The sequence below is a fragment of the Balaenoptera acutorostrata genome, chromosome 17 (assembly GCF_949987535.1).
Source record: "Balaenoptera acutorostrata chromosome 17, mBalAcu1.1, whole genome shotgun sequence".
In the NCBI taxonomy this organism is placed as follows: domain Eukaryota; kingdom Metazoa; phylum Chordata; class Mammalia; order Artiodactyla; family Balaenopteridae; genus Balaenoptera; species Balaenoptera acutorostrata.
Window position 1 is genome coordinate 249,051 of NC_080080.1, and position 24,962 is coordinate 274,012.

The 24,962-nt window shown below is 54.2% G+C and overlaps 2 protein-coding genes across 7 annotated transcripts in view; both read left to right on the plus strand.

The window, feature by feature from the left end:
• Positions 1–24,962, plus strand: part of ARHGAP39 (Rho GTPase activating protein 39) — a 90,386-nt gene that overhangs the window by 51,278 nt on the left and 14,146 nt on the right. For 5 of the 6 annotated variants that reach the window (XM_057531928.1, XM_057531926.1, XM_057531929.1 and 2 more), the window contains exons 3-5: positions 3,274–3,708; positions 12,877–12,960; positions 22,986–24,342. In XM_057531928.1, coding sequence (XP_057387911.1) covers positions 3,274–3,708; positions 12,877–12,960; positions 22,986–24,342 — 1,876 coding nt within the window. The remainder of the gene's footprint in view (positions 1–3,273; positions 3,709–12,876; positions 12,961–22,985; positions 24,343–24,962) is intronic. The other variant, XM_057531931.1, reaches the window with a different exon arrangement.
• LOC103007587 (autophagy protein 5-like) lies at positions 7,004–11,750 on the plus strand. Its single transcript, XM_057531932.1, is given in 2 exon segments — positions 7,004–10,446; positions 10,448–11,750. Coding segments are annotated over 2 exon segments (828 nt in total). The 5' UTR covers positions 7,004–10,320; the 3' UTR covers positions 11,150–11,750.

Sequence of the window (24,962 nt, forward strand, 5' to 3'; positions counted from 1 at the left end):
TGTCCAAAGAAACCAAATCTTTTTTACTTTACAATTTACTGATCTTTTTTTAGTGCCTCTGGGTTCTTAGTCACTGCTAGGCGTGAGCTTCCTGTGTGTGGCGTGAGCTAGGGGCCAGCGTCGCCCTCCTGCCCAGAGACCTCAGCTTCCAGCAGCGTTTGCTGGAGAGGCTGCCCCTTCCCTGGTGAACGGTCCTGCCTCTCCTGTTGCAGGATCCCCACTGCGGGGGCTATGCTTGGTCACACTCGCCTCCCTTTCACCTGGCAGATTGCCTGGGACATACTTGGCACTCGTGAGGCTCTTCCGGGAAGTAAGTATTCGAACAGGTTATTGTCTGCGAGCAAACATCTCCATGACTTGGAGGAAAGAGGCAGGTCGTCCGCGCAGCCTGCCCGGCACACGGGGAGAGGCTGCGGCCGGCGTCACACCCAGGAAACCGCTGTCATCTTGAATCTTCCAGCTCTGTCCCCAAATGGCTCATTCTTTCCTACCCAATTCATGTTAGACATCGTCGCCAAATCAATCTCCCTCAAACTCCATTCTGATGGTGTGGGTGGGTCACTGTGATAAGTCTGTCACCCACAGGTCCCGACCCTTCCTACTGGCAGGGAAGCCCCAGAGTGGTTTCAGCACCATTCCTCCATCACGCGCCCGGGGACGAGGTCTGCCCTCCCCACCCTGCCATGGGGTCTGCTCGGGCCCCGCTCACTCCTGGCCCTCCCCAGGCTCCAGGTTCCAGCACGTTCTCTGCCCCCTGGGTCCCCGGGGGGCTTGGTTCAGTGCTGTAGGGAGCGCCCAGAACGTTCTTCTGAAAAGGCGGGGTCCTGCCCACGTGCACACAGGGATGCGCTGAAAAGGGAACAGACGCTTTTCTTTATTCAGAGAGAATTATCGCCATTAAATTCATTTGAAAGTGTATTTAGAGCAAAAATAAGAATTGTTATTGCTTCCCTGGGGCTCAGAGTGTTCAGTCCAGTGCTTTCTGAGCACCTCTGCTGGGTCAGCCCTTCCTTGGGTAGCGTCTGCCTTTTGTCCCAGCCGATCCCATGCCGCGGCCCAAGGGGAGAGCAGGCGGTCAGCTGAGGGCAATCTCAGAACCTCGGGGCTTCCTTCTTCACGGGAGCAAGACCCCCAGCTCCTGGCCTGGTCTCCAGGCGCCTTCGTCCCTGGGTGGGGGGGCGCCCTCGGGCAGTGCCCGCCAGCCTCCAAGCCTGTTGGCACCCGTATCCTCTGGCTGAATGCGGGGCGCCCGCTGAGCTGCGCTGGCGGTGCCTTCCATCCTAGGGCAGTGCAGGCGGCCGCAGCTTCCTGGTTAAAAGTACCCAGTTCCCAAAGTTAGACGTTTGCTCCGTCTTCTGTGTGGACGATGGCCAGCTGGCGGCCGTGGGGATCCAGGCAGGAGGGGGCGAGAGGACAGGAGGGGGTGAGAGGGCCACACACTCCCACCAGGCAGAGAAACAGGGCAGGTGCTGGTCCACTCAGCGCCGCGAGGTGGCTGGGGAGCAGATTTTGGCACCAGTAGCAGGTCGATGGCGGTGAAGGCTGGGCCCAGGAGGGGCGTCTGGGGACAGATGATGAGAGCGGGCACACGCCAGGGCTCCAGCCCCACCTTCTGCAGAAGCTGGCCTTGCAGGGTAGCGATGATCAGAGGCCACGTGAGGCCCGAGGAGCCCAGAGATGCTGCAGCCCTACAGCACTGCTGGCAGGTCTGCCTCCTGTCCTCTGCGGCTAGGACACCGTCTCACGGCCTCTGTCCCTCGGGCCGTCTGATCCCGGGATGCCCACCCAGCCCTGCTCCTCCTTCTACAGGATGACAGGTTAGGCAGTGGTCCCACATGGGCAGGCACGGAGCCCCAGTGCCCTCCCCCACTGAGAGCTGCCCAGTGTGACCGCAGGTGGAGGGAGACGGGAGGGGTGCAGCTCGTAGAGAGAGGGGGCTCGCTGGCTGGATGACCGGGGCGGGGGGAGGCCGCTCAGACGTGGCCAAGCCCCGCAGGCCGGTCCCACTTCGCATTTCCTCCTCCAGCCCTGAGGATCCTCAGGGCTCTCCCGCTTTCTTGCTCCCTCCTCATCTCCTGCCCTCTCTGTGGCTCTACACCATCCAGCTGCTGTGCCCTGCCCACTATGCCAGCCTGCCTTGGCTCAGCCGGCTTCCAGAAACGACTGTGGACCCAGAAAGAGGCCCTAGAGCCTGCAGGGCTGCTGCGGGGCAGGTGTGTGTGTATGCGCGCGCGCGCATGGGCGCGCATACTAAGTGATCGGGGCTCATCGTCCTGCACGACTGTGCCTTCTCTCCTCCCCACCCTGAGCACGTCTGGCCTCAAAGAGTAGGGATGAGGTACCCAGAGAAGGATGAGGTCCTCAGAGAAGGTTCTCTGAGGTCCTCAGAGAAGGGCTGCCCCCTCAACCCTCTGCCAAAGCCCACCCGTGCTCCCAAGTGAAACACTGGGCCTGCGGCAGAGGGCAAGGAGCAGGGTGCCTCCCCTTCTCTCCGAACCCCTGGAAGCTCCTGACCATCCTGGTGGTGGTGAGGCCCAGGCCCGTCACGGAGTCCAGCAGCAGTGGACACGGCGCATCCACACTGCAGGGCAGTCCATGGCACTTAAAAGATTGTTGTTTGTTGAAACTTGGAAGCAGAATAAAAAATGCTACTTGTCAGCTGGAGCACACCCTGATATCAAACACATCGGCATTATAATTGCCTTGTTCTGAATAGCTTTAATTTACACGCTTAAAAAAAAAAGGCCTTATGTGGATGGAAGTCCTCTCCTTGGGGTGGGGGGTGCCCGGGGGGCCTGTGGGGGGAACCACCTCTGCTTTTGACTGGGGCATCGCAGTGATGGTGGAGTCCACTTCTGCTGCAGGTGGGCGGCTGGTGGAGGCCTGCAGTGGCTGCTGCTAAGAGCAGCCGGGGCGTCCTGTAGGGACCTGGCCCCCGGCTGGGAGGAGCGTGGGCAGTGCACGTGGTCCAGGCCCTCTGAGGACAGGGAGCCAGAACCCAGGGCATCCCTAATGTGGGACCAGCAGAGCGGGGCCAGTTGGAAGATCCCCACCACTCCCAGGGCTGGGGCCTAATGAGCATGTAGAAAATCAGAAGTGGATGGAATTTAGGTATGCGTCGGTTTTATAAGTGACAAGATTTCTTGCTTTTGAGGCTGGCAGATACGAGGACGGGTCTGGTGCTGGACGAGCCATTCTGCAGACACGGGACGCAGGGCGGGTGGCCCGATGGGCAGGATATTCGCACCCTAACGCTGCCGTCCCTCTCCCCAGGCTGGAGTGGGTGGAGATCATCGAGCCGCGCACGCGCGAGCGCATGTACGCCAACCTGGTCACGGGCGAGTGCGTGTGGGACCCGCCGGCCGGCGTGCGCATCAAGCGCACCAGCGAGAATCAGTGGTGGGAGCTCTTCGACCCCAACACGTCGCGCTTCTACTACTACAACGCCACCACCCAGCGCACGGTGTGGCACCGGCCGCAAGACTGCGACATCATCCCCCTGGCCAAGCTGCAGACCCTGAAGCAGAACACCGAGTCCCCCAGAGCCTCGGCTGAGAACAGCCCCGGGAGGGGCAGCAGCGTCAGCCGTGACGGCAGCACCAGCTCGTCCCTGGAGCCGGAGCTGGATGCCGGCGACAAGGTGCAGGAGACTCTGGGGCGAGCCAGCCGGCAGGCCATGCTCGGGGCGGTGAAGGAGGAGAGCGGCAGGTGAGGCCGGGCGCGGGGGCCGCAGGGGCCGCGGGGGCCGCAGCAGCCTGCCTCCTCCGGGTGGGACCCTGTGCCGGGAGGAAGGGCCGCGCTCGCCTGCCCCCGCCGGGGGCGGAGCCCGGCAGCGAGGGCCGCTCTGCTCTGCTCTGCTCTCTAGACCTGCCTGCCCAGCGTTGCCTGGGGCTGGAGGTTTCCTGGCTACTTGTGAAATTGCTTGGTTCTTTCCGCTGTGGGAAGTGCGAGCGTGGCTTCGGGACCCCAGAGCCGGCCCCGCAGAGTACGTGTGAGGAGGGGGTGCCTTCCCCAGGCAGACCAGCCTGTCGTTCTCGGGACGCAGATCCGTGGGGATTCGTAGGCCCCACCTGGCACCGAGCACGCCTGCCCAAGCTTGACAGATCTCGCCAGCATCCTGGGAGGGAGGTGAGGGGGTCACCCCCGTTTTACAAAGGAAGGACTGAGGTGGTCGGCAGCGAGGCAGAGCCCAGGAAGTGTCCGCCCTACCCAGCGGCCGCCGTGGCTGTGTGCAGAGGTGACTGTTTTCCCCCCTGGACTGGCGAACAGTGAGGGCTCCCACCTCCTGCTGGCCTCGCACATCTGGACGTCTCCCCCCAGCTCTTGTGGCCCACCCCAAGTGCCCATACCCCAGAGCCTGAACCCCAAGTACCCATTCCCCAGAGGCTGCACCCTGAGTGCCTGTAACCCCGAGCTGGCACTCAGCAGACCCTGACCCTGTCCCAGGCACCAGAGTCGACCCCAGGGCCCAGCACTCGAGGGACCAAGTCCAGAAGGAATGGCCGGATGACGTGTGCCCTGGAGGAAAACCAAACAGGCTGGAAGTTACCAGAAAGAAGCCAGGGAGGATCTGGAATTGGAGGCTGGGCAGGAACAGGGTGGCGGGAAAGGGGCTGGGCGGCTGGGTTTCACTTGGGGACAGTGGAAATCACAGAGCAGCCGAAAGCCGACTGACACGGTGGGCCCACTTGCTCCTTGGAGGGTGACGTGACAGGCCAGGGACAGTGCGTCGTGTGCCGAGGGTGCGGGGGGCGGACAGGCAGAGTCGGACGCGCTGGGACTTGAGACTGGCTGTGCTGCTCCTGCACAGCATGGGGAGCCGGACACGCGTGGGGGCGGGTCAGCGTGGGTGCTGGGCGCACACCGGGCAGGTGGGCCTGAGCGGGCTGATCGGCCGTTTGGGAGTTGTCCTCAGGAGACAGAGCCCGGGATGAGCCCCAAGGAGGAAGCAAGCGGGCGAGTTTGAAAAGCAGCCTTCCGCCCTTCTGGTGTCCTCACGGAGCTCAGGCTGGCTGCTTCCTCCTGTGCAGCAGATCTGACAGCCTTTGGGCTCAGATGCCCTCCCGTTTGCCTTGGGTTGGGATGGGTGCTGGCTCATCCTTGCAGGCAGGTGAAGGGACTGGACTCTAGGATTCTGTTGACCAACGTGTCCAGCACCCATGCCCGCTATCTGTGGGTGGGGGTGTCTTCTTTCCAAAAGTGTCCTGGATGCAGCGTGGTGACTCGGATCATGGGGTCGGCTTGGGATCGGGTTCCCACAAGAAGCCCTGTTTGGACATGGATTAGAATTGTGTTGGATTTGTGGGGAGTAGGCACCTTGATTATGTCACCTTATCCCATAGATGAAGGTGGTGCATTTTACACTTTTTTCCACAAAGGACTTGCATATTTTTTTAAGGTTTATTTTTAGGTACCATATGAAGTCATATGATCGTTACTGGTATACAGACATGAATTTTTATTTGTCAGTTCTGTTTTTACACTTCTGTTGAGCTCTCGTTAGTTTCAGTAGAGTTCACCGTCTGTCTCCTGGGTTGCCTGTGACACTGGCCAGCTGTCCCAAGCTGGTCAGCACTTTCACAATGAGGATGAACCAGGTCGGGCTCGTCCCTATGCTCAGGCTGCTGGCCTGCTGTCCGTGTGACACTGTGACACTGTCCATCGGGCTGCGGCATCCCTTTCAATTATTAGGCTTTTTAGCATGAATGGATGCAGAACCTTATGCAGTACATTTTCTTAGTCTATTGTGGGTTGAATTTTGTCCCCCAAAAGATATGCTGAAGTCCTAATTCTCAGCACCTGTGAATGTGGCCTTATTGAGAAACGGGGCTGTTGCAGACATCGTTAGTTAAGCTGAGACGGGGCCACCCTGGAGTGGGCGGGGTCCTAGTCCCGCGGGACTGGTGTCCTTGCAAGAAGACGGACGCACAGGACAACACCCTGACGGCCGAGGCAGAGCCTGGAGCCCTGGGGCCGCAAGCCGAGGGACACCAAGGACGGCTGGCCCCACCGGAAGCTGGATGGGGGCCTGAGCAGGCTCCCTCCAAGCATCCAGGAGGAGCCGGCCCTGCTGTCACCTGATCCTGCGCTTCCAGCCTCCAGGGCCGTGAGAGAGTGAACGTCTGTTCTTCTGAGATGCCCACTTTGTGGTGCTGGTTCCAGCAGCCCCAGGCACTACTACAGTCGGCATTTTTAAACAATCATCTATTTCATGTGTTCCTGGGATACTCTGTGTAATTTTTAAAAGAGATTCAAGTTGCGAATATTTTATTTAGGATTTTTTTTCCATGTTGATAAGTGAAAATGGCCTATACTTTTCTCCTTGTTCTGTGTGTCCTGGTTTTTTATCAACAGTGGGAGTGTTTCCTCTGAAACATTGTCTGTTCCTGGAGTGTCTGGCAAAGAGCACTTGCTCACCAGCCAGGCCTGTGACCCGTGTGGATGGAGTTTTAACTACTGATTCCTTTTCTTTACTGCTTGCAGGAACGTTCAGGCATTTACTGTCTGAAATCCTATTTTACGGAGGCCTGCTGATCTAAGTCACAGACACATTGGCATGGGCTGCCCTGGTGCCCCTTCCTCCGTGGACGCTGGTCCACACAGGCCCTTTGCTTCTGCTGCCGTGCCTTATGCGGGCTCCTGGAGCGTTTCCACGCGCTCAGTCTTCTCAGAGAACCCGCTCCGGCTCTCTGGAGCCTCTTTTGTGTCACTGCTCTTCTATTTATTGGACATTGTTTTCTCAGTCTTTTACTAACTTATTGTTGGAAACTTAACTCATCTATTTTCACTATTTCTTCTGAAATGAACTTTTGAAGTCATGCTTCCCTCAGCATACTACTTTAATTTTATTACACAACTCTTGGTATGTAGAATTTTCATTGTTCAATTTTAAATATTTTCTACTTTTAATTATGATTGCTTTTTTGACTCATTTGTAATTTAGAAATGTCTTCATTTCCAAAACTGTAGGTTACTCTCCATTCTTGTTCTTGATTGTGAACTTAATTTCATTTTGGCCAGAAAGCATGATTTCTTTTGAGACTTGCTTTGTAGCCTAAATCCTGAATTTTTATAAATGATTTCAGGACTACTTCAAAATTTTCTGTTCTCTGTTAGGTCTAGGGTTCTCTGTGTGTTTGTTAGGTCAAATCTGTTAATTGTGTCGGTTGAGTTTCTTACTAATTTTTTGTCTACCTGATCTACCGATTCTGAGAGGTAAAGTCTCCCCAGACGGAGGACTTGGTCTGTCCCTCCTTCCTGTCTCGCCCTGCTGCTGCCTGCGTGTGGAAGCTGTGGATTGGCTGCGCATGGATTTGCAGTTAGGTGTCCTGATGCGTTTTTCCTTTGTCGTTATGTTGTTTACCTGCTGATGTTTTTTGCCTTGAAGTGTGCTTTGGAACTAGCGTCGGCCAGTTTCTCCGTGGTTAGTATTTGCCTCTGAACGGCAGTCCTCTCCCGTGTGCTTTAGGTGTCTTTCTCATCAGTAACCTATTGGGTTAGGGTCATGCTTCACCCATTCCAGCACCTGTCCTTGGTCTGGCGGGATGGTTGCGGGGGTGCTTCCTGGGGATCCCTGATACGGAGAGAGGATGTGGTTTTACCATCCTCGTATCCTCCAGGCCCAGGCTCTTCCTGTCATCCTTTTTCCTGCGTCGTCCCCAAACTGCTCCATGCACGCGTCCACCGCCCAGCGTGTTCCTGTGCACGGGGGGCTGTGGGCTGTGCTCCCCGCCGCAGAACACTGCTCTTAAGCTGCGTGCACCCTGCAGCCCGGGGCAGCCCTGCACCTCCTCCTCTGTGCCCAGGGCCCAGGTGGGAGTGTTTGGGGTGAGTGACCGGCAGGGCGGCCCTGGACCAGGCTTACCCAGCAGATCTGGTCAGGCAGAATCTCGCGGATGTGAATTGGCTGCTTCTGCCTTTTGCACACTTTCTTCTGGAGCTGCTGGCTGACTGTTCAGTGTGCAGGAGCCCTCATGGACCCCAGGGCTCAGCTCCTCACCAGTGCCCCCAGCATGCCTACTGACTGGTCCCTGGTGTCCTTAATTTTGACGCAACCAAATTTGCCATTATTTTCGCCTTATGGTTTGTTTTCTTTTTCTTTTTTTTTTTATAATAAATTTGTTTATTTTTGGCTGCGTTGGGTCTTCGTTGCTGTGCACGGGTTTCTCAAGTTGCGGCGAGGTGAGCGGGGACTACTTTTCATCATGGTGCGCGGGCTTCTCGTTGCAGTGGCTTCTCTTGTTGCATAGCACGGGCTCTAGGCGCACGGGCTTCAGTAGTTGCGGCGTGCAGGCTCAGTAGTTGTGGCTTGCGGGCTCTAGAGCGCAGGCTCAGTAGTTGTGGCTCACGGGCTTAGTTGCTCCGCGGCATGTGGGATCTTCCCGGACCAGGGCTCGAACCCGTGTCCCCTGCATTGGCAGGCAGATTCTCAACCACTGCGCCACCAGGGAAGCCCGTGGTTTGTTTTTAATGTTTTGCTTAGAAAGTTCTTTCTTGGCCTAGGCCCAGAGGTATTCGCTTATATGTCTTGTGTTAACTTTATAGTTTTCTCTTCCACGTGGAGGCCTAGGTCTGCCTCGTGCCGCCTTCGTGTGGGGCCAGAAGGGTCCTCGTTCTGTCTCCTCCCCGGCCCGCCCACGCCACACGCCACCGTCTCTCCCTGCCGCGCCGTCAGTCTGCTGTCTCGGCACCACCCGAGCCTCGTGTGTGCTAGGAAGCGCCCCTGTCTCCTCTTTGTATTTAAGAGCATCTTAGCTAGTTGTGGGCTTCTCTTCTATCATTTAAGTCCTAGAGTTCAAATTCCTCAGAAAACCCAGGTGGCTATTGCATGGACTACAGTATAGTGTAAACATAACTTTTGTTTGCACTGAGATGCCAGAACGTTCACGTGACTGGCTTTATTGTAGTGGTCTGGGACTAAACCTGCAGTACCTCTGAGGTTCACCAGTAGTTTGAGCTCAGAAAATATATCTGCTGCAAAACTGTGTGGGAATGGAGATCTTACCTCTTGTTTTAATTTTTGTGGCACGGGAAGGAGATGATAAAACAACCTGATTATTATTTGTGACTCAGACGTTCACTGTCATCAAGATGACTCTACTGCAGTCTTGGTATCTCATGTAAGCTCTGTTTGCCTTATAATTTTAGGTTGAATTCATTGAGAAACATTCTCAAATCTGAAAAAAACCCTCACATTCAATGTTTGATGATAGTGGTCGAGTAGAGGTTTTTCTCAAACAGAAATTTCAGTCTAGGTTGTGAGTTTTTTAAAAAACTGCAGTAAAACTTTCCCCTTTCAAGCTGTTAAACTGTTGTGTAGTAGGTCAAGTCGGGATATTTCGCTTCTATTTCTGACAAAAATCCATGGAACTGGTGATGGCAAAGTCCAGGAGAGCAGAGGAAGTTCTCAGCCGACGCTGCTGTCTCATGACTCGTGATGGGTTTGGTGTGTTCTGCAGAGCACCTGCCAGTGAAGGGTACGGTGCGTACCCTTAAACACCCACCCTGTGCGGGCCTTGTGGGTTCCCAGCTGACCCTCTTCTGACACGCGTGTTTTAGCATGATCAGTTGTTAACACATCTTAGCAGATTCCACTTCAGGTTGGACTGAATTAGGTGTTTTCTCAGCTTCTTTGGCAGTAATTTCAGCTGTAGTTGCTCCACAGAGATGATTCATAGAGGCCAATTCCTCAGTCACTTCAAACGCAGGGTTGACTGCTTGAGTGAAGTAGCAGCTGCAGAGCAGTGTCAGGAACGTGCGGCCGTCCGGAGCCCAGGGACCCTCTGGTCCTTGGCTGCTGCTCTCACTGTCTCCTTGACTCTTCAAGACTCTGTCTGTGCCAAGAGGCTGATAGTCTGAAGCAGGTTTATTTGCTCTGGACACATAACTTCAGCTGCTGCAGTCAACACAATTTAATAAACTCATCATTGGTGAACAGCATTCCTTGCTTTCCTTGCTTGGCTAACAAATGAGCCACTTGGGAGCTTACTTGGTGTAAGGGTCCTTTTCATTTTCACTCTGTGAAGTAATTCTGCTGCGATGAGATTTCCATTTTGGGCTCTGACTGTTGTGCACATTGGGACATTGCAGTGCTTCCAGCAGGGCTGTGTGTCCTACCGACCCAGCAGCAAAGAGCCCACATGGCCACTCTGGTGCATCTCTGCGGGACAGTGTGTCTGGCGCTTTCCGCCGCCGCCCAGCCAGAGCCCGAGACCCGCGCGTCCTCATCGGTGCAGGAAGGCGGAGGAGAAGCCTGAGCTTCTGTTTGGCTTTGGCTGGAAAAGAATTTAGCCTATATGTACTGCTTTAACCCCTGGACGAATGACAGATGACAAAGATGTGCTTCGAGATGTGTGGTTTGGACGAATTCCAACTTGCTTCACCCTCTATCAGGATGAGATAACTGAACGGGAGGCAGAACCATATTATTTGCTTTTGCCAAGAGTTAAGTTATTTGACGTTGGTAACTGACAAAGTGAAAAAGCACTTTGAGAAGGTTATGAGACAAGAAGACATTAGTGAGATATTGTTTGAATACGAAGGCACACCACTGAAATGGCATTATCCAATTGGTTTGCTCTTTGATCTTCTTGCATCAAGTTCAGCTCTTCCTTGGAACATCACAGTACATTTTAAGAGTTTTCCAGAAAAGGACCTTCTGCACTGTCCATCTAAGGATGTAATTGAAGCTCATTTTATGTCTTGTGTGAAAGAAGCGGATGCTTTAAAGCACAAAAGTCAAGTGATCAATGAAATGCAGAAAAAAGATCACAAGCAGCTCTGGATGGGTTTACAAAATGACAGATTTGACCAGTTTTGGGCCATCAATCAGAAACTCATGGAATATCCTGCAGAGGAAAATGGATTTCGTTACATCCCTTTTAGAATATACCAGACAACAACTGAATGGCCTTTCATTCGGCAGCTTTTTCGTCCTGTGGCTACAGATGGCCAATTGCATACACTAGGAGATCTCCTCAAAGAAGTCTGTCCTTCTGCAGTTGCTCCTGAAGATGGGGAAAAAAAGAATCAAGTGATGATTCATGGAATTGAACCAGTGTTGGAAACAGCTTTGCAGTGGCTGAGGGAACATCTGAGCCACCCGGATAATTTTCTTCATATTCGTATCATCCCGCAACCAGCAGATTGAGGGATCAACCATTTGCTTGAACGGAATCACCCTTAAACAGGATTTACCCGAGCATGTCACCTTTCTGCTTCAGTCAGGTTTGGTGGAGGCAACCTGACCAGAAACACTGCTACAAGCCAAACAGGAAAAAGATTCCATGTCAGATAAGGGCACTTGGGCTGGTCTTACTTTGCATCACCACTGCTTTCCTCCGCTGCCGTCGTTAAACCTCAGCTGCGACATGAAAGACTTTACAGGACCACTGCAAGTCTTCTGTTTTCTTGTAAAATATAATGAAGCTGAAGCCTTTGGCCTAAGAAGAAAATGGAAATATGTGCCCCTCAATTTGTATTTCTGATTAACAAATAAACAGGGGTATTTCCTAAGGTGACCATGGTTGAACTTCAGCTTGAGGGAGTGGAAACACTGGTTTAATTTTCAAGAGAATTAGACTTAAGAAAGTAAAAGAGAAATTCTGTTATCAATAACTTTCAGTAATTGTTTGTAAAAGATCAAATTACAGTAAACCCACCTTTCCTTAATGAAAATTTCCTACGTTTACAGTCTGTCTATTTGTATGTAATCTTGTAACTTTGATAGTGAACAGTGAGAGATTTTTAAATAAAGCCTCTAAATATGTTTTGTCATTTAATAACACACACAAAAAAAGACCCCACATGCCACTGCACCTGAAAGGCATAACAGTACAGGCCCACTCTCTTCATGGCGTGGCTTTGTGGGTAGGCAGGGTAGTAAAAGCGTCAGTGAAATGTCATGGGTCGGCCACGCGTGTGGCACTCAGGCCGATGAGTTGCAGCTGCATCTCTGGGCCTGTGCCACACTGAGTGATGCAAGCATCTCCTGTGGTCTCTGCCGTGGCCACGCACGTCACTGTTGCAGATGAGCGAATGGGACTGTGTTCCCATGTCATGTTCCTGACGGACACTGGAATTTGAATCTTGTGTAGTTTTCACATTTCACACACAAAAAATTTTTAATATATAAGCCATTCTTAGCTCACCTGCTATACAAAAACAGGCAGCAGGCTGGATGTGGCCCACAGGCTGTAGTTAGCTGCCCCCTGCCCTGAAGGGGTGTGCAGGCTTCCTGGCGTGGCCAGCCCATGGGGCCTGGTGGCCTGGCCCGAGCCCCTCTGTGTCCCCCTCCTCACCACCCGCTGCGTCTCAGCACAGTGGCCTCTTCCTGTTCCCGGGCTATGCCCAGCTCGGTCCCCTTGCGGGCCCGCTTTCCTGTCCACAGCTCAGACGCACCCCGCCAGAGAGCCATCCCTGGAGCTGTTTCCGGTCTGGTCCTACAGCGGCCTGAGGTTCTGGTTCGTTCTGCAGTGGACTGCACCCGGAGTGTGAGCCCTGTGGGAGCAGAAGTGTGTCTGCCTCACCTGCCTCGGGTTCCAGCCCCGGCCCAGGCCCAGCTGGAGCTCATCGGCCGGAGCCCCAGCTCTGAGGTGGACCTGGGCCGTAGTGGGCTGTCCCTGTAGGAGGGCGGCAGGCCTCCAGTCCGTTCAGTCCGGTCCACGTTCCAGGCACCCGGGGGTGGTGGTGAGGGCACAAGAAATACTCAGAGCAGATGAAGGGGACGACTTTGTGGGCAGGAGCTGTGGATGAGAAACTAAAAGGACAGCACCCACATTCTGAAAAGTGAAAGAAAGGCGTGTTGTTTTTGATGTATCGTGTTTCTAAATGGTTGCACTTTTGTTCACGTCTCCTTTTCATTTTGCTGCGTTTCAGTTCTTCGCCGTCAGGAGGTCTCCTTGGGAACGACTATGAGATTTACCGGGATTACAGCGCGGATGGCCGCCTTCTCCACTGCAGGTAGGGCCCCTGCCTCAGGCCTGGCCCTGTCTCCTGACCCGGGGGTGGTTTTCCTGGCAGCTCTTCGGTGAGCTGGAGGAGACTCTGGCTCGGCAGGAAGCAACCAGCTGGGCGTGCACAGCATGCAGGGCTCTGCCCCAGCCAGTGGAACGTGAGGAGAGGGCGTCAGGGCCACCAGCGCCAGGTCAGAGTGGCCCCAGGCTCGCATGGCAGCTGCCAGTCACTGCGCAGCTTGGGGAGCTGTTGAGTCTGTGGTACTGGCCCTGGCCCCTGGCAGACCCCTCGGGGGCTCCTCAGCATGTGGTCTCCCTGGGAGCTCCGGGCCACATATCGGAGTGCTTCCCAGGCCACGTGGGGAAGACTGGTACCAGCCGAAGGGAAGGGAGGAGGGTGGCCTCCCTCGGCCCTGGGTTGGCCTTGCTGGGCGCTGGGGTTTCTGGATACGACCCTCAGGACCCTGGGCACAGCAGCCGTCGGTCTGGGCAGGGACCATCCCTTGGTCAGCTCGTGTGTCCAGGCTGGAGGAAGCACCTCCCCTGCAGCCGAGGGGGGCCGGGACGGGTGCTAGGCCCCTGGTGGCCTGGGTGCCCCCAGCACAGGCCAGCAGTAGTAATGTGTATTGTGGAGGGATTTGAAGGTGCGAGGGGCCTTTGGCAGTTTGCTCAGTTTAGAGATTGAGCTTGCACGTGGTGACTGGGCTCGTTGATGTGGGAAGGGATCTGAGCCTGCGTGGGGCCGGTGGTGTGGTGGTGTCCACAGATGCGTTTTGTGGCCTCCCACGTTCTCCGTGGTAAAGGGGTGCGGTGGCTGACGGGCAGGGCCTCACCCCCGGCTCCAGGGCAGGTCAGGTCCCCGGACGTGTTTCTTCCCGTGCACTGAGTCCTGCTCTTGCCGGCTGCGCATCACGGCCCCGGGCCCTGCGGGATGCACGTGCCACCTGCTCTGTGGTGGCCCGGCGCTGCCCTGGCCCTGCCATCCCGGTGCCACCTGGGCCAAATGTGAGAGCAGCTCCCTCAGCCGGCAGAGCGGGAAGGACAGGGAGACTGTGGAGGAGGGGGGCCGTGTGCCGGCGGCCGTGCAGCCCGGCGCGGGGCATGTCAGGGGCCTGCGGTTTGCGGGGTGGTCAGAGGACCACGTGGCTCCGGTTTTGTGACGTGGTCTCTTCTCGTCGCGCGTGAGCTGCGCCCGTATCTGGGGCAGAGGCTTCCCTCCAGACCCACGCGGCGGCGTCCGATCCCCCCTTCCCTACTGCTCCTTCGGGGTTCTGGGTGCCGCACGTGGGGCAGCGCTTCCCTGAGGCGGCGTTTGGAGAACAGCGGCCGCCCTGCGCTGAGCGGAGGCCCCGCCCGCCCGCCCGCTCCCGCCGCACTTCCCGGGCGTGGGAGGCCGCCTCGCCCCTCGTGGGCCGGAAGCCTCCTCCGAACAAGGGCGTGGGGCGGCGCCCGAGCGGAGCCCACAGGGGATGAGGGGTCGAGAGAGAAGCAGGGGACGCCTGGTCTGGGGAGCCACGAGGAGCCGGAGGGGCCGGCGGGCGGGAGGCTGGAGGGGGCGCGGCGGGGGCCCTGCGGGGCTGCGGGGCTGCGGGCGGCCGGCCTGTGGGGCGGGAAGTGAGGCCGGCGTCTGCTCTGTGAGCCAGGCGGCCCTGTTTCCCCGTAAGACGGGGAGCCCGCGGCCCCGGGGCCTGCCTTGGGGATGGAGCCAAAGGCTCCTGTGCGGGTGACCCGCCCTCAGCCAGGGCGCCGTCTGCCGGGCACCTTCCTTCCTGCTGCCCCGTTGCCGCCTCTGCCCTGACTCGATGGAAGCGCTCTGGGCCCGGAGTAGACTGCGCTCTGGACTCCGCCCGACACGGCGCACTCGCCCACACTCCTCATCCCGCAGCAGCCGCAGCCCCGCCACCCTCGCCCGGCAGAGGGGCGGGGTCCCTCCTGCTGAGGGGTGAAAAGATGTGCAGAGTAACGCTTCCCAGCGCTGAGTGTTTCCTGTGTGCCGGTGCTGAGCTAAGGACTTCATTGTATTCGCATCATGTTGTTTAATCCTCGTAGGAACCGATGAGGACACTGGGACAGAGCCGGGAGGTGATTTCCCACAGCCTGCAGGCAGGGAACAATGGCCTGGAGTTCGGCCACAGATCTCTGGGACTCCAGAGCTGGCTCTCTGGGTCTGCTGGCCCCGGGCACACTAACTGCCGCCCTCCGCTCTGCCTGCTTGGCCTGGGGGGCAGGCCGCGAGCAGCCTCCGGCAACCGGGAGTGGAGCCCTGCTGCAGGCTGACTTCTCTCCTGGGTGGTGAGGTCAGGCTGCAGGGTTTGGTCCTGGTCATGCCGGATCAAGCTGCCCGGCTCGAGGCCTCTCTCTCACCCTGATCGCACATGCTGACCCTGCTTCTCTAAGTCCTGCCTCACCCACGCCCAGTAATTAGGACTCATAGCCTTATCCAGAAAGCCCCAGCCTCAGTCAGAGGACAAAGGCGGAGGACCAGACTACACAACTGGTTTCTTAAGACGCTTGGGATTTCTCCTTTCTGTGATGGTGGATTCACTTAACTGAGACCAGCCTGTACAACAAGAACAAAATAGACCAAATATTCCTGCAGGCATCTGAGGAGCCAGGACGTGTGGCCAAGGTCTGGCAGTCAGTGCAGCCCAGCACACGTGTCACCACCTCAGGAGCCACAGAGGGGACCTTGGCAGCATTCCATGTTTCTACTGGGACTCCTGAAAGGCTACACGAAGGCATAGGGTGAGCCATAAGTAGACCAGTCCTTGAATAGACGCCCGAATTCCAGTCAGCTCAGTCCCAGAAGGGATTCAGGTGATCTGCCCTTATGCCAGCTGCCTGCTAGAAACAAAAGTAAACCAGAGCCTGAAATTATCTCTACAGTTTTTCATACACAGTCACCAGAATTTCAGTCTAAAATTGCCAGAACTGATTAGAAACAAAAACAGATGATAGAAACAGACCCACCGGAGATCTATATTTTGGAGTTATCAGACAGTCACTTTAATAAATATGATTCATTTGTACAAGATATTAAATGCCAGTTTTTCCAAATCAAATAATTTCATCAAGATAGATCACATTCTAGGCCATAAAACACAGCTTAACAAATTTAAAAGAAAAGAAATAATACAGTATCTGCTCTCAGACCACAATGGAATTAAACTAGAAATCAGTAACAGAAAGAAAGCTGGAAAACCCCCAAATACTTGCAGGTTAAACAACACACTTCTGAATAACACATGGGTCAAAGAAGAAATCTCAAGAGAAATTTTTAAATAGTTTGAACTGAATAAAAATGAAAACACAACTTAAAATTTGTGGGGTGTGATAAAGGCAGTACTGAGAGGGAAATTTATATCAGTGAGTGCATATATTAGAAAAGAAGAAAAATCTAAAATCAATCATCCAAGTTTTCATTCTCAGAAACTAGGAGAAGATGAGCAAATTAAGTACAAAGTAAGCAGAAGAAAAGATAGATATTAAAAATTAGAGCAGAAATCAATGAAATTGAAATAGGAAATTAATGGAAAAAAATCAGTGAAATGAAAACCTGGTTCTTTGAAATGATGAATAAAACCAATAAGCACTAGCCAGTCTAAGAAAAAGAGAGAAAGGACACAAATTATTAATATCAGGAATGAAAGAAGCGATATCACTACAGATTCCTTGGACATTAAAAAGAAAATACAGGGAATTCTCTGGCGGTCCAGTGGTTGGGACTGTGCGCCTTCACTGCTGAGGGCCCAGGTTCGATCCTTGGTCAGGGAACTAGGATCCCGCAAACCGCGTGGCCAAAAAAATCATAAAATACAGGGATGCTATGAACAACTCTGTGCACACAGCTTGATAACCTACGTGAAATAAACCAGTTCTTTAAAAGACACGATCTGCCGAGACTCATATAACAAGGAATAGACAATCTGAATAGGTCTGCATCTGTTAAAGAAGTTGAATCAATAATTAATAATCTTCCAAAACAGAAAGGACCAGGCCCAGATGGGCTGGGTTCACTGGCGAGTTCTACCAAACATTTATGGAAGAAATTATACCAGTTCTCTACAGTCTCTTTCAAAGGATAGAAGCAGAGGGAATACTTCCTAACTCATTCTATGAGGTCAGTATTACCCTAATATCAAAATCAGAAAAACACATTACAAGAAAAGAAAATTACAGACCAGTCTCTCTCATGAACATGGATATAAAAATTCTCAACAAAATATTAGCAAATCAAATCCACCACTGTATAGAAAGAATTACACACCATGACCAAGTGGGATTTATCCTAGGTATGCAAGGTTGGTTCAACATTTGAGAATCAGTATACTCCATTACATCAATAGGCCAAAGAAGAAAAATCCATGATCGTATCAGCCGATGCAGAAAAAGCATTTGGCAAAAATCCAACACCCATTCATGATTTAAAAAAAAGACACAAACCCTCAGTAAACTAGGAACTAGAGAGGAACTTCCTTAACCTGATGAAGAATATCTGTGAAAAATTTACAGCTAACATCATACTTAGTAGTGAGAAGCTCAAAGCTTTCCCACTAAGACCAGGAGCAAGACAAGGGTTTCCCTTCTGACCTCTGCTTTTCAGCATCGTATTGGAAGTCCTTGCTAATGCAGTAACACAAGAAAAAGAAATAAAAGGTATACAGATTGGGAAGGAAAAAATAAAACTGTCTTTGTCTACAGATCACGTGATCATCTATGTAGAAAATCCTAAAGAACTGACAAACTCCTAGAACTAAGTGATTATAGCAAGGTTGTAGAATATAAGCTAAATATACAAAAGTTAATTGCTTTCCTATATACTAGCAATGAACAAGTGGAATTTGAAGTTAAAGTCAATAGCATTTACATTAGTATCCCCCAAAATGAAATAGGTATAAATCTAACAAAATATGTGCAAAATCTATATGAGAAAAGCTATAAAATTCTGATGAAAGATATCAAGGAAGAACTAAAATAAATGGAGGAAGATGTCAGTTCTTCCCAACTTGATCTATATATTCAATGCAATCTCAGCATCCCAGCAGGTTATTCTGTGGATATTGACAAAGTGATAATAAAATTTCTATGGATAACACACATTGTAAAGCAATTATACTCCAATAAAGATGTTAAAAAAAAAATTTCTATGGACAGGCAAAAGATCCGGAACAGCCTACACAATATTCAAGGAAAACAAAGTTGGAGGAGTAATACTACCCGAGTTCAAGACTTACTATAAAGCTACCCTTATCAAGACAGTGTGGTATTGGTAAAAGAATAGACAGATAAATAGAATAGACTGGAGAAACAACCAATAGATCCCCATAAATATAGTCAACTAATCTTTGACAAAGGGGCAAAGGCAATGCAACGGAGCAAAGATGGTCTCTTCAACAGATGGTGCTGGAACAACTGAACGTTCACAGGCAAGAAAATGAATCTGGACACATTCCTTACACCCTTCATGGAAATTAACTCAAAATGGATCAGAGACCTAAATGTAAAACACAAAACTAACTCCTAGACAGTAACGGAGGAGAAAACCCAGGTGACCTTGGGTTTGGCAGTGACTTTTTAGGTACAACATCGGAGGCATGATTCACGAAAGAAACAGTTGATAAGCCGGACTTCATTAAAATTAAAAATTTCTGTTCTGCAAAAGACAGTGTCAAGCGAATGAGCAGACAAGCCATAGACTGGGAGAAAACGTTTGCAAAAGACACAAATGATAAAGGACTGTTATCTGAAATATACGAAGAACTCTCAAAACCCAGCAGTAAGAAAACAACCTGATTTTAAAATAGGCCAAAGGGACTTCCCTAGTGGTGCAGTGGTTAAGAATCCACCTGTCAGTGCAGGGGACACGGGTTCAAGCCCTGGTCCGGGAAGATCCCACATGCCGCGGAGCAACTAAGCCCGTGCGCCACAACTACTGAGCCTGTGTTCTAGAGCCCGCAAGCCACAACTACTGAGCCCGCGTGCCACAACTACTGAAGCCCACGTGCCTAGAGCCCATGCTCCACAAGAGAAGCCACCACAATGAGAAGCCTGCGCACCGCAACGAAGAGTAGCCCCCGCCTGCTGCAGCTAGAGAAAGCCCGCGCACAGCAGTGAAGACCCAATGCAGCCATAAATAAACAAATAGATAAAATAAAACGGGCCAATGCAGTCATAAATGAATGAATCAATGAATGAATAAATAGATAAATGAAAAAAAAATAAAATGGGCCAATGCAGCCATAAATAAATAAATAAGTAAATTTATAAAAATAAAATGGGCCAAACACCTGAACAGACACCTCACCAGAGAACATACACCGATGGCACATAAGCGTATGAAAGCTGCTCCATATCATCTGTCATCAGGGAAATGCAAATCAAATCAACAGCGAGATACCACTCCACACCTATTCCAGACGCTGACGACGCCAGATGCAGGAGAGGGTGTGGAGCCGCAAGAACTCGCATTCATTGCTGGCGGGAACGCAGGGTGGCGCAGCCACTTTGGAAGACAGGCAGGTTCTTATAAAACTGAATATAGGGGCTTCCCTGGTGGCGCAGTGGTTGAGAATCTGCCTGCCAATGCAGGGGACACGGGTTCGAGCCCTGGTCTGGGAAGATCCCACATGCCACGGAGCAACTAGGCCCGTGAGCCACAATTACTGAGCCTGCGCGTCTGGAGCCTGTGCTCTGCAACAAGAGAGGCCGCGATAATGAGAGGCCCACGCACCGCGATGAAGAGTGGCCCCCACTTGCCGCAACTAGAGAGAGCCCTCGCACAGAAACGAAGACCCAACACAGCCATAACTAAATAAATAGATAAATAAAATTAAAAAAAAAAAAAACTGAATATACTCTAATGATTCGGCAGTTGTGCTCCTTGGTATTTACCGAAAGGAGCTGAAATTTTATGTTCAAATCAAATCCTGTCCACAGATGTTTACAGCAGCTTTATTCATAGTTGCCCAAACTTGGAAATGACCAAGATGTCCTTCAGTAGGTGAACAGAGAAATAAACTGTGATCCATCCAGACAAGGGGTTACTCAGCACTAAAAAGAAATGAGCTATCAGCCATGGAAAGACATGGAGGAACCTTAAATGCACATCAGCTAAAGCCAACCTGAAAAGGCTGCACATTGCGTGATTCTGACCCTGACATTCTGGAATCATAGTATGTAGCCTTTTCAGATTGGCTTATTTAGAGGCCAAAGATTTGCTCATTGATTTGGCTTCAGATTTGGCTTCTATGGAGACAATAAAAAGATCAGTGGTTGCCAGGGATGGGGCGGGGGTTGGGGGGAGAGATGAACAGACAGAACACAGGGGGTTTTAGGGTAATGAAAATGCTCTGTATGATACTATAATGGTGGATACAAGTCATTATCCATTTGTCCAAACCCATAGAATGTACAACACCAAGAGTGAACCCTAAGGTAAACTAAGTGGTCGATTATAATGTGTCAGTGTTGGTCCATCAGTTACAACAAATATACCATCGATGGCGAGATGTTGATGACTGGGGAAGCTGTGCGTGAGTCGGGGCCGGGGACACATGGGAAATCTCTGTACTTTCTGCTCAATTTTGCTCTGAACCTAAAAGTGCTCTTAAAAAAAAAGAATTAGATATTCTAGAACTGAAAAATATAGTAATAAAAACTAAGAACTCAATAGATGGGTGTAAGAACAGTTTAAACACAGCTGAATAGAAAATTAGTAAATTAGGAGCTTCCCTGGTGGTGCAGTGGTTGAGAATCCACCTGCCAATGAGGGGAACACGGGTTCGAGCCATGGTCCGGGAAGATCCTACATGCCACGGAGCAACTAAGCCCGTGTGCCACAACTACTGAGCCTGCCTGCCGCTCTAGAGCCCACGAGCCACAACTACTGAGCCCACATGCCACAACAACTGAAGCCCGCGTGCCTAGAGCCCGTGCTCCACAACAAGAGAAGCCATAGCAATGAGAAGCCCGCGCACTGCAATGAAGAGTAGCCCCCTCTCAAGGGAATTAGAGAAAGTCTGCGCGCAGCAACGAAGACCCAACGCAGCCAAAAATAAACAAATAAATATATAAATATATAAAACTTATTAAAGAAAAATGTTTTTTAAAAACCCCCAAAATAGTAAATTAGAAGGTAGATCAGAAGAACACATCTGTGTGGAGAGGCCAGAGGATGGAAAATACAGAATACAGCCTGAAACCGTATGGAACACAGTGAAGAGGACTGCAGTTGATTCCCAGGAAACGGGATAAAAGTAATATTGAAAAGATATGGTCAAGAGTTTCCAAAAATCATAAAAGATATCAGGCCACAGATTGAAAAAGTGGTGGGAATCCCAAACACTGAAGTACATGTTCCAAATACTAAATGTAAAAAGAGACTTCCCCGGTGGCACAGCGGTTAAGAATCTGCCTGCCAATGCAGGGGACACGGGTTCGATCCCTGGTCCGGGAAGATCCCACATGCCGTGGAGCAGCTGAGCCCATGCACCACAACTACTGAGCCTGCGCTCTAGAGCCCATGAGCCACAACTACTGAGCCCGCGTGCCTAGAGCCCATGCTCCGCAACAAGAGAAGCCACCACAATGAGAAGCCCGCGCACCGCGACGAAGAGTAGCCCCGGCTCGCCGCAACTAGAGAAAGCCCGCGCGCAGCAACGAAGACCCAACGCAGCCAACAAATAATTAATTAATTAATTAATTTAAAAATGTAAAAAGAAAATCTTTAAAGCAGCCAGGAGTCTCTTGGGGTGGGGGAGCAGGTGGCAGAGGTGAGCCCCACTCATCTCTCTGGGACTTGGTCCGGCCCGTCATGGCTGGTACAGCTGTGGGACGTGGTGCAGACCTTCAGTGGGCAGATGTGGCGTGTGGTCAAGTCCATGTATCCCCAGGGGCAGTGTCACTCATGTCACCAGGCAAGTGAGGCTCAGAAGAGGCTGAGCGTCTTGGGTGGCCCCCCGCGCTCGGTGGCGGGGTCGTGATTTGGGCCTCACAGCTCCCCAGCTCTCCCTTAGCCTGATGCAGGCTTTCCCAGGAACTGGGGGACAGTTTTATCGTCTCTGTCCAGGTGCAGAGTGCCGACTGTGTGTGTGGGCAGTCAGAGGAGGGCAGTTAGCCCTTTTGGAGTTCACAAGAGCCTCTGTGGTTGAAATCCAGGGCCTGAGATGCTGGTGCACAAGGGGTGTGTTGGCCACCCCTGGTAGGAACAGGGGCAGGTGCTGAGCCCGGGAGTGAGGCCTGCAGGGCAGTACTCGTAGATTCCAAAGCCAGAGAGGCCTCTGGGAGGCCCCCCTCCTGGCTCTTCCTTACAGAAATAGTTCTGTGCCTGGTCCTAGCCTGGGACCAGAGCAGAGACACTCACAGAGGCCCTGGCAGGGAGCGTTGCCGTGGGCAGCAGCTGGGGTCTGGGGGAAGCTCCCGGATCGGGAGAGCCCCCAGAGGGGAAGGCTGCAGGGAAGTGTGTGAGGGGAGTTCCCAGGACAGGAGGGCAGCTACTCTAGGCTGCACTGACCAGAGGTCAGGGCCTCAGCAGTGAAAAGTGCACAGCTCGCTACTGGGAGCCCCAGTAGGCACCAGGCCCCCACAACCTGCAGCCCCTGGGAGGCGGGTGTGAAGAGGACAGTGAGAAATGACCAGGCCTTCTGGGCCCTGACCTCAGACACTCATGAGGTCAGTGGGTGGGTAATGGGTCCAGGCTGGCAAAGGGGTCAGATTTCCACCTTTCCTTGGTAACCTGTTCCCCCTAGGACTTCCCCCAGGTAACCTGTCCCCACCAAGACCTCCCCAGGTAACCCGTTCCCTCCAGGATTTCCCCCATGTAACCTCCCCCTCCTAGGACCTCCCCGGGTAACCTGCCCCCCCCAGGACCTCCTCAGGTAACCTGCCCCCCCAAGGACCTCTCTGGGTAACCTGCCCCCCCCCAGGACCTCCTCAGGTAACCTGCCCCCCCAGGACCTCCCCAGGTAACCTGCCCCCCCCAGGACCTCCCCAGGTAACCTGTACTGCACCGCCCTCCCCCCCCGCCCCCACCAGGACCTCCTCGCTCCGCTGGAACTCGGGCACCAAGGAGCGCATGCTCGTCAAAGTTGCCGACAGGGAGCCCAGCTTCCTCTCCCCCCAGGGCAACGGCTACGCCCTGGACAGCCAGCCCGGGGGTCGCTCCCGCAGACCCTCCGGGGGACAGCACTCGCCCAGCCTACAGACCTTCACCCCCGACGCGGACGGCCCTGTCTTCTTCTCAGAGCGGAGGCCGTCACCCTTCCCGAAGAGGGCTGAGCTAGGGAGCTGCTCCCCACTGCTGGCCCAGCCCCGCAAGCCCGCCGCCGACTCTCAGCCGTCCTCCCCGCGTTATGCCTATGAGCCCCCCCTCTACGAAGAGCCCCCCGTGGAGTACCAGGCCCCCATCTATGACGAGCCCCCTATGGATGTGCAGTTTGAGGCCGGCGGGGGCTATCAGGCCGGCTCGCCTCGGCGGTCTCCCAGCCGCAAGCCGCCCAAGCAGGCCTCCGCCTCGCCCTACCAGCAGCTGGTGCTCACCAGGCAGAAGTGCCCCGAGCGCTACCTGAGCCTGGAGTACAGCCCGGCTGGCAAGGAGTACGTCCGCCAGCTGGTGTATGTGGAGCAGGCCGGCTCCAGTCCCAAGCTGCGTGCCGGCCCGAGGCACAAGTACACGCCCCACCCAGGCGGCGGCTCCCTCTCCCTGCAGCCCAGCCCCTGCCTGCTGCGCGACCAGCGCCTGGGGGTCACGTCCGGGGACTACAGCAGCATGGAGGGGCCCGAGCGGCGGTCCGCCCAGCCGCCCGTGCCACTGGCCCAGGCCCAGGACGATGCCATGTCCTGGTCCAGCCAGCAGGACACCATGTCCTCGACGGGCTGCTCCCCCGGCACACGCAAGAGGAAGAGCAGGAACCCCTCTGCGTGCCACGCCCCCAGCGCCCTGCCCACCGAGGGCCCCGGGGACCGCGACCCGCTTGGCCAGCAGCCCCTGAGCGAGGAGCGGCCCCTGTGCAGCCCCAGCCTGGCGCCCACACAGCGCGCAGAGGGCGAGGCGGGTGAGGGGGATGGGACGCGGGGCGAGGCCGAGCCCTTCCTGGCTCAGGCCCGGCTGGCCTGGGAGGCCCAGCAGGCCCACTTGCACATGAAGCAGAGGGGCAGCTGGGACTCCCAGCAGGACGGCTCGGGCTACGAGAGCGACGGGGCTGTGCCGCCGCCCATGCCTGGGCCCGTGGTGCGCGCCTTCAGCGAGGACGAGGCGCTGGCGCAGCAGGAGAGCAAGCGCTGGCAGAGGGGCGCCTTGGATAGGCTCGCCTTCCCCCAGGTCCTGCTCGAGAAGAGCGTCTCCGTGCAGACCAGCCTGGCCTCCCCGGAGCCCTACCTCCACCCCTCCCAGGTAGGGGCACGGCCACGGGCGGGTCCCCAGGCAGGGGTGGTGTGGCTTCACGGTTCCCAGCAGGCGTGAGGACAGACGGTAGACGCCCCCCAGGTCTCTGCCAGCACGGGGGTCTCTTACCTCGGCTGCTGGCAAGGCCCAGCAGTGCTGCCAGGTCACCAGGGGGCTGGAGGCCACGTCCTGATTCCAGGCCACAGAGGCCGCCACCTGCCCGCTGAGCCCTGAGCCTCTGCTCTTCCACCTGCGAGTGGCTCTCAGGTGAGCCGTGCAGGTAGAGCACCAGGCGCTCCTTGCGCGGCGCAGAGCGCGGGGCCAGGACGCACTCAGCAAAGCCCCCGGTGGCTCCCAGAACCCCCCGCTGCGGCCGAAGCCAGAGCAGAAGCCCAGCCTGCGGCGTCTTCTCGGCTCAGTGCTGGGCACGGACATCATCAGGCCCTCGGGATCCACGTGCACCTTCTGTCCCGGTTGCGTGCAAGGAGCCCGGTGCCCAGGGCTTGGTGTGGCCCAGTGTCCTGGTTCTCACCTCCTGGTCCCTGACCTTTCATACCAGTCTCCTGCCTGAAGCCAAGGCTGAGGGTCTGCCCTGGTCTCTGCTCAGAGCTGGCAGTGGCCACAGGGCC